The 13,664-nt window shown below is 43.4% G+C and overlaps 1 protein-coding gene across 1 annotated transcript in view; it reads left to right on the top strand.

Moving 5' to 3' along the window:
• Nucleotides 1-13,664, top strand: part of LOC115096270 (ATP-binding cassette sub-family A member 1-like) — a 618,744-nt gene that overhangs the window by 464,106 nt on the left and 140,974 nt on the right. The window contains exons 28-29 of the mRNA XM_029610773.1: nucleotides 1,824-1,939; nucleotides 11,071-11,215. Of these exons, the coding sequence (XP_029466633.1) occupies nucleotides 1,824-1,939; nucleotides 11,071-11,215 (261 nt within the window). The remainder of the gene's footprint in view (nucleotides 1-1,823; nucleotides 1,940-11,070; nucleotides 11,216-13,664) is intronic.

Here is a 13,664-nt window from a genome sequence, read left to right as displayed (position 1 = left end):
TCAAGCTCAGGTCAACATAAGGGGAATAAATGCAATTCTTATGATCATAGTTAGTAGTAGGGATGTGAATCGTTTTTTGACGATTTAAAATATCGTCCGATATATTTTAAATCGTCAAAAAATCGTTAGGGCCACGATACAATACCAATTCCCCCGATTTATCATTAAAAAATCGTAAATCGGGGGAAGGGGGAGGGCAGGAAAACCGGCACACTAAAACCCCCTAAAACCCACCCCCGACCCTTTAAATTAAATCACCCACCCTCCCGAACCCCCCCCCCCCATGCTTTAAATTACCTGGGGATCCGGCGGTGGTCCAGAACGGCAGCGGTCCGGAACGGCCCCCTCAATAGAATCGTGTTGTCTTCAGCCGGCGCCATTTTTCAAAATGGCCGCCGCAAAATGGCGGCGGCCATAGACAAAAACAATTCGACGGAGGAGGTCGTTCCGGACCCCCGCTGGACTTTTGGCAAGTCTTGTGGGGGTCAGGAGGCCCCCCCAAGCTGGCCAAAAGTTTCCTGGGAGTCCAGCGGGGTTCCGGGAGCGATTTCTTGCCGCGAAACGTTTTCGTACGGAAAATGGCGCCGGCAGGAGATGGACTCCCAGGAAACTTTTGGCCAGCTTGGGGGGGCCTCCTGACCCCCACAAGACTTGCCAAAAGTCCAGCGGGGGTCCGGAACGACCTCCTCCATCGAATCGTTTTTGTCTATGGCCGCCGCCATTTTGCGGCGGCCATTTTGAAAAATGGCGCCGGCTGAAGACAACACGATTCTATTGAGGGGACCGTTCCGGACCGCCGCCGTTCTGGACCACCGCCGGATCCCCAGGTAATTTAAAGCATTTGGGGGGGGGTTCGGGAGGGTGGGGGATTTAATTTAAAGGGTCGGGGTGGGTTTTAGGGGGGTTTAGTGTGCCGGCTCACGATTTTAACGATTTTTCACGATAGTTTACACACCCAAACGGCAACAATACGATTCCCTCCCCCTCCCAGCCGAAATCGATCGTTAAGACAATCGAGGACACGATTCACATCTCTAGTTAGTAGTACAATGATATCCAATAACCCAGCAGATTCCATTTAATGTAAAGATATTTATCATATAAAATCTCCCCATCAGATCATAAAAATGCCACATCATGCTTTTATTTTTAATTTATGTTCCAGGAATTTGATGCATCCTATGACTAAGTGACATCAGAATATGAGCCAGAATGGGTTTTACAGCTGTCATGTTCTTTCATTTAATAAGAAAACAGACTTGTTTTAGTGCAGACATTCTGGCGCCTTTTCAATTAAGGTTCATGTATATAGGCCTATTCATGATAATGTGCATTATTAGTGAATAGGTCCTCTAAAACTAATGGTAGCTGTAGTAAATAAAGTGCATGATATGTGATACTGCAGTAACACACTTTCTTCAATCATCCTGAAAATAATATATACATATATTATAATATGTGTTCAAATTTAGTACAGTAAATGCCCCATTATCTGGCACATGATGATCCAGAATGCTCAAATAATTAGTATTTTGGCCAGGCAGCATATTGGGGGGGGGGGGGGGATGACAGCAGAGAATGGGTTGGATAAGAGAGCAGAGTAGTTTTTCCCTGCTCTTCTCTGTCCACATGGACATTACCTCCTCCCCTCTTGTTCCCTGCAAGAGACTAGAGAAGAAGTGAGGGGAGGAGAAATGACAGGAAGCAGCATCATTGATTATCTGGCACTGCCTATTCCACATGCATGTTTGAGATAATTGGCCTGTTACTGTATTTGTTCAATGCACAATGCATGATTATATTATGGTGTGTTTCTTTTGCAGTGCAACTATCTTGTCCCATGTGTCATCGTTGTCATTCTCTTCCTGAGTTTCCAACAAAAAGCTTATGTGTCTGCTTCAAATTTTCCTGTACTTATTCTTTTGCTAATACTTTACGGGTAAGTTACTGATGCCTTCACAGCTATAGTCTTGCAGAGCATGTACTATGTTTATGTAACCCCCAAGCTAATGTTCCATCACAGGACCCCCAAAGACCACACTTCAGTTTATGAGCTTAAGTAGTTAACTATCCTCTCCTGATGTTAATCTCTCTGAAAATCCAAGATTCTCCATCAGGAGAATAATATCTTCTAGGCCCTAAGCATTATACATTTATTAATTCAAAATTAATCATGCTGGAAGTTGATCTTGATTTCCAACTTAACCTTTACCGATTAAAGATAGAAAATTAATAAAAATATTATGTTGCAGGCTCTTACGTTTTACAGTCTACTTACAACTTTAGTTCTTTTAATAAATCTGATTTTTAGCTTCCAATTAATTTATGATGTTACTGATGCCAGTTAATTCTCTTGTTCCTGATCCTTTCCAATTAATGGGAACTTTTAAAGCTTCCTCCCAGAATTTGGTGGATAGAATGATATTCCTGAATTAGATGGATTTAAAGTCCCATTGCTCATACCTCTAGTCCAGTTGTTTAGAACAAATGTTGTTACTCCTTCTCCTCTCTCCTTATTTCCCTGTTGGTTACTGAAGGTCACCTCCAAACTCCTTTCTTCAATATTCTGATAAAAATAGTCGTGGTTAACACTAGAAGGGTGCTGTTAGTATCCTTATTTCTCCTTCTCCCCCAGCAATGAATGAAGATTCACTGCCCATTAGGACTTCCAATTGTCCTATGGACCTCTCTGATTAAGGAATTCCAAACTCCTTAAGATGTTACCCCCCTGAGTCCCTGATACTTAGGGAACTCTGGTAGGTTGCAAAAATAACACTTTTGAAAAAAAGAAAAACCCAAAAGGGAGCAAGGAAGGATGAAAAAACTTCCTTCACCCAAACTTAAAAGGGCAAAAGTGACTTGTACGAAAAAGAGAGTAGGGTACCTATTCTTCCTGCTCTTACCCAGGCTTCCTTCCTTAAAACCAAAGGGTCCTTTCCCCAGGAACATAACAAAAACAGGAGCAGGCCTAGAGACATCCTGCCTCCTGCAAGGGATAAATCAAAATCCATCCCCTAACATGGTGGGACTGAATTTTATAGTCTGGGACGACACCATTTCAGTCTCCTACATGGGGGAGCTAAAATTCAGCCATCTATTAAAAGGAACCCTTTAGGTTCTCTATATTTATATTTACAGCAATGATTCCTGAACTAAAATACTATACCATACAGCATGAAAGTAATTTTCAGACAGGCCATATAGGCTGAAGTCTGTGGTACTTTTTGCCTGCAGACATTAGCCTGAATTTTCAAAGACAATTTATGTGCATAAATCTGCCTTGAAAATTCACAGGTCTGCCCAGAACCTGGCATGACATTCACAATCATACTTTCAAAAATTAAAAGTATGATCCATCTCCATCTCTCCTCCCCAGAACACCTACTGGTCAGTTTTAAAAGCCCTATGCCTGCCAAAGCTGGGAGATATGCGTGTGACTGAGCCTGGCGCACGCCGCACAAATTTTAAAAACTGCACGGGTATGCACGTATCTCCCGGTATGCGCATAAAAAAAGTTTTCCAAAAAAGTGGTATGGTGTGGGCATGGTGTGGGTGGAGCATGGGTGGGACATAGGCAGACTGGGAATGCATCATAAAAGTTACGCACACAAGCGCATGCCAGGGACCCCTAGTGCATAACTTTACTTCTGCTATGGACAGCGTGTAAGTGGTATAACAAAACAAAAGGAGGCTAGTCAGTGGGGTTTTAATGCACGAGGCTAATAGGGTAAAAGGGAAACAAGTTAGCTAGGGTGATTAGGAAGTCCTCTCCTTTACTGGGGCAACCTGGGAGAGAACTAAGAAAAGGCCTATTGCATCATCGTGTGTACCTAATAAATTCCCCCCACTTATGTGCTTGAGCTGGCATTTGCGGGTGCATGCATGTATGTAACCATTTCTAAATTGCAAAGTTACATTGTTATGTACTATGAAATGAATGGTTAATAAAATATAATTTAAAAAAAAAAAGAAAATTGTGCATGCATGCACGAGCGGATAGCTGATTTTATAACATGCGCACATGGGTCTTACGTTTTTCCTCCTATTTAGTATGCTCATAAAAGCATGCATGAAATCATGTTTCACTCATACTTTTATGCACATACTTATTGGAAGTATTTTCAAAGAGCCACAAATATGCATAAAATTGGGTTTTACTCGCCTAAGTGCCTTTGAAAATTACGCCCATGGGATCCATTTTCAAATAGCCCCTGTCAGGCCTGGATTTGCCGACAAGCATACTAGACCTTTGTCTAGGGCAGCAAAAATCTAGGGACAGCAGGCTTTCTGAAGGTTTGCTTTCTCTCATCTCTTCTGAATCTCACTCAGTAGAGAACAATCTTCTGCTTCCTCCTCCAACCCCTCTCCCCCATGCAAGAAAAAGGAGGAGAGGGATGAGGCCAGAGTAGACAGCAGGGAGCAAAGAAAAAAGCTGCTTTGCTCCCTAATCCAGCTCCTCTCCTGCTATTATTTAGAGGCATGAAAGGAGGAGGTGAACTCAAGCCTGGAGCAGAGCGAGCAGAGCAAAGAAGGCTGTGCCTTTTTTTATTTAAAAAATGTATAGTCTGCACATTCCAATGTTCATGGTGGGGAACAAGCTCAACATACATAAAATCCAAGCATCATTAATGATGAGACCAACATAGTTAAAATGTGGCCCGTTGGTCAGAATAGAATTAACAATTCAACTGTGCAGGTGAGTAAATACTAGGGATGTGAATCGTTTTTTGACGATTTAAAAAAATCATCTGATATTTTTTAAATCATCAAAAATCGGTACAGTGCGCGATACAATAGAAATTTTCACGATTTATCGTGAAAAATCGTTACTCTCGTTAGTGTCCACTAACAGGAGTTATTTGGGGGGAGGGCGGGAAAACCTGCTCACCAAAACAACCCCTAAATCCACCCCGACCCTATAAAACTTTAAAGATGGCGCCGGCCAGCCAGTGCTCCTACCAATGGCACGGATACCCTGTCATATGGTAAGGGCAAAGGGCCATCGGCACCAATTTTATGAGTGGCAGCCGACGGCCCGAGAATGGGAGATCGCTCCCGGGACCACCAATAGAGCACCAGGTAATTTAAAAATGTTTTGGGGGGATCGGGAGGGTGGGAGAAGTTAAGGGGTCATCTTTAAAGGGTCGGGTGGGTTTTTTTTTAATCGGGCCATCGGCGCCATTTTTGAGTGGCAGTCAAAATGGCGCCGATGGCCCGAGAGCGGGAGATCGGTCCCCGCACCCCACTGGACCACCAGGTACTCGTAAAATGTTTTTGGGGGGTTCGGGGGGGGGGGGGGAAGGTAAGGGGTCAATTTTAAAGGGTCGGGCCTCACAAAAAACAAATTAACGATGTGAATCGGAACCGATTCCGATTCACATCTCCAGCGATCAGATTTTTTTCTCCCTCCAGCCAAACCCGATCGTTAAGACGATCGGGCACATGATTCACATCTTTAGTAAATACCAGTGATTGCTTTGAGTTAAGACCTTCTGCCCTGTTATCCCTTGTCCAAGGAGGGGAAGAAGGAGGAACAATGGCAACAGCACCAAAAGTGCCTAGAGGCAGTGGAAACCTTAAATCTGTCACTGTCCCCTGTAGCTGCAAAATCTTCAGCTGCTTTTTAACCAGAGATTGTTTCTCTTTTAAACTTGCCAACAAGATCTGCAGGTGAAATACACCCCTGGACGTCACCCCTGCTTTATTGTGAGGGCAAAATCTCCAAGTAAACTGCACTGCATAGATCTGAAAATCCAAACTATGCACATTGTTTCCCACTACATCTAACCTCTTCTCAATCCCAGAAATTACTCCCTTTAATTTGGCTAAAAGTATTCTTACTGTGGAAACTTGCAGAAATGTTTTGCTGGACAGAAGGGGGTCAATTTCAAACCAACCAATTTACCCAGATAAATGGATTTAAAATTTACTCTGTATAGGGGCAATTTTCAAAGAGATTATTTTCCCCTGCTGGAAAAGCTCTGCGCACATCTCTTCCCCACAGAGAAAAGATATTGAGCCAGGTACGGGCCCTGGATGGACCAGCTGAGGTACATCGAGGGATTTCATTTTGAAATCCTTGCATATTGCTTAACCCTCACAACTTGTGCCTGTAATGAATGATGTCTATAAAACACCCCCACTGTACCAGCTGCCTCATGGAGTTTTGATTTTGTAAAGTGACTTGAAGATCCATAGGTGCAAAGAAACCGTGGGTATGCAAACACTATTGGCTAGCTGAAAATTACTATCAGGCCATGAAGTAAAATCATGTTGATGCATCTAAAGAAGTTTTGAAATTAGTAGAGATTTGCAAGTCAAGGGGCCTATGGACTAAAGTTCAACATGCAGATAGAGGTAAATTAGCATACACTCTGAATAGCTTGCTATGCACTGGGAGGATACTTTCAAGCTCCTGAGTACGCATGCATATGGCTGCTCATAGTTTTGCCATAGTATTTTCTAACCATAATGTATGATATATATATATATATATGTGTGTGTGTGTGTGTGTGTGTGTATATATATATATATATATATATATATAATAAAATATGCATATCTCTACCCCACAACAAATGTGCATATGTAGGCTTACACATGAATACACACAAACATGTACTGTATATCAATGCAATGAACACGTACTTTTTCTACCTTTTTTAAAAAAAATATATTAGTGTATATCTTACGCATGAAAGTAAAGTAGGACTTATTCGTATAAGTCCCAATTTATGCACATTAGTCAACCAATTTTAAAACAGGCATATGTTAAGGAAATTACCAGTTTTACCAATTAGTCCACCAGTTCACCAGACCTCCAGGTCATCAGGAACTTCCTAGTTCTTCAGCCTGAACTCCCTGCAGTTCACCCAGACCTCCCACCCAGTCAGTACTACACAATAAACTGTCAAATACCTCTGAGTTGAGAGGGATTGGGCATCGGTTTCTTTTAGTAATAGCCTTGAGACCATGATATGCATGGTTGTACGGACCTGTCCTTTTTCCCCACAAAAAAAAAAAAAAAATCCTGGGGAAGGGGATGGTTGAATGAACCCACATTTAAGGTTTTCCTTTATATATTGGACATGGCTTGTATTTCTGGCACAGAGGTGGATATACCTAGCTGTGCAGTGGGGCCTTGCCAGGGAGGAGTTCAATGGAAGAGTCATAGGACCCATGGGGCGAGAGTGACACATCTTGTTGCTTACTGAAGATGTCTCCATAGGCTGCATAGGCTTGTGGAAGTCTGGGTGGAACTGGGAGTGTAGCCAGCATAAGATGAGGGGTTGTAGCACTGGTTGTACATACATTCAGAATTATATAGGCCCCCATCATGAAATCTCAGCCAATGCCAAATCGATTGTAGGCTTCTGTTTCTTTAGCCAGGGCAATCCCAGAATTATGGGGTTTACTGATTTAGGCAGAACAAGGCAAGTAATTTGTTCCAGGTTTAAGACTCCTGTCCACAGATTCAAAGGTTCAGTAGTAATAGCTATTAGCTAATATGCCTGGTAGTGGTTCTCTGTATACTGAGGAAATCATGACTGGGGAAGCCAATTAAACCAGTGGCAGGCTGTATTTCTGCACCAAACTTTCTTCAATGAAGTTCCCAGCCACCCCAGAATCCAAAAATGCCTCATGGGAATCTCCAAGGTATGTGTCTTCAGTAGGACTGGAACCAGAATTTGTAGAGAGGGAGATGAAGGAGAATGACCTAGGGCTGCCTCCCTGACCAGACCTATACTAGAGAGTTTCACACCTTTTCTAAGCACTGAGTGGCATAGTGTCCCAATCCAGCACAGTACAGGCACATAAATCTTTGTTTCCTCTCTTTGGAGAGTTTAGCTCCTATGAGCTGCTTGGGTTGCTCTAGGGCTACGGATGACTCATGCACCTTGGGAGGATGATGACTGAACTTTGGAATCAAAGAGCTAATCTTGTGTTTATGAAGGAAATCCTTTTCCTGAGCTCGGCCCCGGGATCTTATGTCACTTTTAATGCAGAGGGAAATCAGGTCATCCAATCATGTGGGTACACCTGTACCGGCCAGCTCATCCTTAATCCGGTGAAAAGGTCCTGCCAAAAGATGGCCAACAGACTTTCTAAACACTACTGGAGCTCAGATGTAGCTGGCGTAATTGCCTGCAGAATTTCCACTCGAGTAAATGTGAAGGAGGTCTATGCTGCAAAGGAATATCCAAGCTCATCAAAGAATTTGCAGAAAGGATTTGTTCTGTTCCCACATGGCGGAAGCCTAGTCCAGGATTGGTCTGGAAAGCAGGGAGAAGATAAACATCACCTTGGTCCAATAGGAAACAAGCCACTTGTATCTCAAAACGCATCAATCTCTGGTTGGTAAATCCACAGTAAGCCTTAAGATTCCATTGTACCTGGGCAGCATTCTAGATATGGGACCGAAGCCAATGATCATACCAACACTGTGAGAGGCAGTACCAGCGGCATCACCAATGGTGCCTGGGCCTGCAACGTGTCAAGGCACATGGTCAGACCTTGGAGCAATCCCATTATCTGGGTTAATTGGTCTTGCTGCTGCAGCACCATAAGAGACAGACTTGGTGCAGCCTGGTACAAAAGTGAGCCTGCCAAACTCATGGCCTCAACAATCTGTCGTGGGTTGTGAGTCCTTATAACATATCCAGCTAACTCTGAATGTCTAAGTCCTTGGACTGTGGAATCACTGGTTCTAACTGGGAAGAGGAATGACCTTGGTCCATGCCAACAGCAGATAGGCACGCTGCTGGCTAGGACTGAGGAAGCTTCACCTATACCAGTCTCTTTCCTCATAGGTAGAGCCCTTGGATTCTAAGGCCAGCAGGACGTAGATGAAAGTCCACATCCGGATGAATGATCCAACAGTCAAGACAGGCAGCGGTCAGGCAGAGCTGGTTTACATGCAAGGATTGAGGCAGACAGCGGTCAGGCAGAGGTGATGTCCAAGGCAGGTGGCAGATAGGCAGAGTCAATATCTGGGCCAGGGTCAGGACAGGTGTAGAACCAGGCAGGGACAGTGTCTGAGCAGAGATCAGGGCGGGTGGCAGTCAAGGTAGAGTTAGAATCCAGGCAGGGGTCAAGCACAAGAAATCATATCAAGGAGACAAGGAGAGAAAGGCAAGAGCAGGAAAGAGACAGGAACAAGGTAGAAATGAAACAGGATCAAGGCAGATGCTGGAACAAGGCAGGAATGACCAGGTATTGGAACTTTCATATTTTGGTCTGGACAAGTTGAGTTAAGAGGGTCAGTGATGTATTTCCCAGGCAATTGGTCGATGCTCACCTTTTAAGAAGCACAATTTCTTCCCTTTAAAAGCTCAGTAAATAAATGTGGCAAGGGAATGTCTTCTTTTTTCAAGCTTTTTTGGCTTCCTCTCACGTAACAGTTCTCTATCTTTGGGTTACACTTAACCGTAGCCTAACTTTAACTTTCCCCATTTTCACTCATCATATTTTCTTCTTAGAAACATCCCCCTATTACATGTGTGATCCATCTCATTTGATACATAGATGGATTTCTTGTAAGCACAATGGATCCTTTACATTAACTACAATAAAACAAAAATTATACAAAATAATGCATTATGAAACCCAACACATAGACCTACAATATGCAATAATGTGTTAGGTATTCAGATTACGACACCCGTATTTACAAGTAATACGTAATAATACTTCCAGTAAACACACCCTGTTATGTAACTGTAAAAAATATAATTGTTTTTATTAAAAGGATATCATTTCCTTTGGCAGTGTGAAGGTATATGTGGTAGGAAATAGGAGAGGGAGATTTTTCAGTGTGCTACCTGGCATGCTGGGCTGACCCTCCTCTAATCTTTCCTGCCCCCTCGCTCCTGGGGAAGAGTATATCAAATGCAGGCAAATAAAAAATAAAAATAAAAAGTTCAATTGGTCTAGATTATCTTATATTCTACCTTACACTGCAGGCACTTAACTAAAACCCCTCAGTAGTGCAAGGGTCAGCACAAAGAGAGAGAAACACATGTACTTTTAGCCCTACTAAAGTAGGGTGATTTTCAGTCATTTTATGCATGTAAATGGCTAATTACCCACATCAATGGCTTTGAAAATTGACCTCTCACTGGCGGAAAAAAAGTATATATTAGGAGTACCAAGCTCCACATGCTGTTGAAATGAGGCAGATAATTGGAGAGAGGGAGAGAGAGAGTGTGCCTGTGTGTGTTTGGAGGTTTGGATCACCCTAAATTGCTGCATAATGAAGGATTATGTGATGCAGCTCCCTTGGATTGTGTACTTTTTAAAAATATATCTTATTATATGAATTATATCTGTCAAACATAGCTATTTGAGCCAGAAATGTTCCTGCATCCTGAATTTAATTGAATCAAGTTCTCTGTTTTCCTGAGGTTCACTTTACAGAAAAGGGAAGGGAAGAAATGTTTCAATGTTTAAATGGTTTGTAGTTTTCTAAGAATCAGACCAGAGCCATCTCGATGCAAGGCATATTGATTAGTTATTCTCCAATGCAAAACTTACTTCAGTTTCACCTTAGCGTTGTCCCATTAAAAATAGCAGACTAAGGCCAGCCTTGTGGCAAGAGCCATGCAGAAGACTTGGGTTCCATTCCTAGGCCTGGCTTTGGCTTCCCTGGCAGGTCAAGGTTAGCACTGATGTGGGGTTGAAGGGGCAGCACCAGAATTATGGTCCTCGTTATCTGGGTTCTGGAAGAAGCCATTGTTCATGGTTTCTGGCTGAGGACTACCATACAGTGGGTGAACTGAGTAGGAAAGGGGAAATAAAATAGAGAAAAGTCCCAGGGTGGGTGCAAATAAAAGCCTATGGCACCAAAGTCCAATAGTGGCTGATTTCAGTTGCGCTGGTGGCCCAAAGTAGCAAAAAGAAAACATGTACAGAGATATATTTTCATTGATGAACCCAGAATAATTTTTCCAATGAAGAAAAACCTTTAAAAATCTGTCCCCTCCCGCTCGGCATTCATTGTGAGACTTTATTCACTGCATAATCATGACTGCGATTGACTCCGGTGCTTTTGTTTTCTTCTTGTTCTTACAGGTGGTCTGTCACTCCCCTGATGTATCCCTCATCCTTTTTATTCAGCATTCCCAGTACTGCCTACGTTGTTTTGACATCTGTCAACATGTTCATTGGCATCAACGGAAGCGTGGCCACTTTTGTACTGGAGATGTTTAAAGATGAGGTGAGTGCTTGATCACATCCACTATCAGATACAGATATGCCTAAAGGTCCTTTCTTCTTGGAAATGATACTTTCCAGAGCACATGCTGTTTTTCACAAAAATCTTTCACTATAAAATTTAATGGTGAAAGTTTATGTGGCAAGCAATAAAAATTTGAATTCACGATTAATGGAGGAAGTTTTAAAAAATAGTGCAGTCACTTAGGCATTTGAAAATACTTCTTTGGGTATATGAAATATAATTATTTTTATGAATAATCTGAGAAAAGAAAATTGGTGCCTTGCCCTTACAGACCTTATAACCTGTTTTCAATAGGAAAGTACACATATATTTGTCCTTTGAAAATTGCCGCAGATACAAAGTAAACCCAAAGGTTTTTAAACTGCATTTTCTGCGGGTACCCTTTCTACTGGAAATGAATGCATGGAGATTTGATAAAATCCCAAGCAAAACACAATTCTAAGACTGCCTCCCCTCTATCCGACTAAAAGTCCAGGTGTTACAGAACCTTGCATCTATTTTTAGCTGGATTGAGAAAGGCAGGTTTCAGACAGTCTGTTAACCTGGTTAAATAACTATTTTCCTGGGTAAATGGTGATGAAAATTGCCCTCGTAGAGGGTAATTATCCAAGGTGTTTCCACAGGCAACATAGAGCTTTATCTGTGGAAACATCCCAGTATAAAATTGCCTGCTCAATATGTAGGCAAACATATGCACGCCCAGGCAATGCACATGTAATTGTACCCACAGTGAGCAGAGATTTTACTGGGAATGGAGTTGAGCAGTGGTTTACAGTTATGTGCAACAGTTTTGCATTTTAAAATTTCCTTAAAAAAAATTATTGTGTGAATTTTAAATCCCCCATTTGCGGAAGAAGGTCAGAGGCAGGCAGAGATCAACGTAGTGAAATGAAGCTGAGGTCAGTACTGAGAAGACAGTCCGAAAGGTACTACCTGGGGAGACGAGGAGACAGAAGGATGCTGGAATGGAAGAAGGCTGGAACAGAAGGACACTGGAACAGGACTGGAACGAGACTCGAACAAAGGTTGGAACAAGACTGGAACATAGATTGGATAAGTTCTTGGAGGAGAAGTCCATTAACGGCTATTAATCAAGTTTACTTAGGGAATAGCCACTAATATTAATTGCATCAGTAGCATGGGATTTTCTTAGTGTTTGGGTAATTGCCAGGTTCTTGTGGCCTGATTTGGCCTCTGTTGGAAACAGGATGCTGGACTTGATGGACCCTTGGTCTGACCCAGCATAGCAATGTCTTATGTTCTTATGTTCTTATCCAGTGTGTTTGGGCCTACCCTGGCTCCAGAAACACTCCCCCCTCATCAATTGGGAGACCTTACAAATTGCTGCCTGAGAGTCTCACTTTATCCAAGAGGTGTCACGGCCAAGGGCCCTCCTGGTCACTATCCCACTCGGCCTACCACCACAATATGCCAAATTCATGGACATCTTCTCCAAAGAAAAGGCGGAAACCCTACCAGAACATTGCTTGTTTGACTGTGCCATTGATCTTCTCCCTTGTACTACACCACCACGAGGCCAAGTATACCCTCTATCTCTGACAGAAACTTAGGTCATTTCTAAATACATCCAGGAGAACCTCAACTGGCGGTTCATTTGCCCGGATACCTCACCAGCTGGCACCGGCTACTTCTTTGTAGTAAAAAAGAACGGGTCCTTGCGGCCCTGTATTGAATTCTGCAGACTTAACGACATCACCAGGAGAGATCGGTACCCGTTACCTCTTATCCCAGAGCTGATAGATCGTCTTCAAGTGGCCAGGGTGTTCACGAAATTGGACCTCCGAGGGGTCTATAACCTCGAATGCATAAAACGTGGCGATGAATGGACGACCGCCTTTAATACCAGGGACAGACATTATCAATACTTAGTGATGCCCTTCAACCTTTGCATCACCCCCACGGTCTTCCAGCACCTCATTGTTACACGTGCCCTCCGCAGCAGACACACAGCATGGCCCCCTCACCTCTGCAGTAACTCCAGCTCCTGGTTCCTCGTTTCTGGTGGTGGTGGGCTGCCAGCTCTGTCCTTGGGCCTCCCCTGGTGCCTCTGGCTCAGCTGTAGTCCCTGGTGTTCCCAGTCCAGCCACCACGTCCATTGCTTCACGTCGGGCCTCTCTGCATGGCCCACGGAGAGATGCCACTACTCAGCGCCATGCTCCTCCCTAGACGCACACACGCACATCACCAATGCTTATGTAGGGCCCGCGGTGGGAACCAAACTGCGGCCCCAGATGATGACATCAGCAGAGCTTCAGTATTTGAGCGCAGGCTTCGCTCCCTAGCTTTGCATTTTCAACAGGTCTCCTCGATGGCTGAGTACTCGTTGCCTACTTAGAGATTCATCTCACTTTTGTGTTCCTGTTCCTCGTTTGATCCTGGTTCCTGTCTCCTTGTTCCTATGTTCCTG

This window comes from Rhinatrema bivittatum, chromosome 1 (assembly GCF_901001135.1).
Source record: "Rhinatrema bivittatum chromosome 1, aRhiBiv1.1, whole genome shotgun sequence".
NCBI lineage: Eukaryota > Metazoa > Chordata > Amphibia > Gymnophiona > Rhinatrematidae > Rhinatrema > Rhinatrema bivittatum.
The sequence above is the reverse complement of the archived record's forward strand: the minus strand, read 5'-3'. Positions and strand labels throughout refer to the sequence as shown.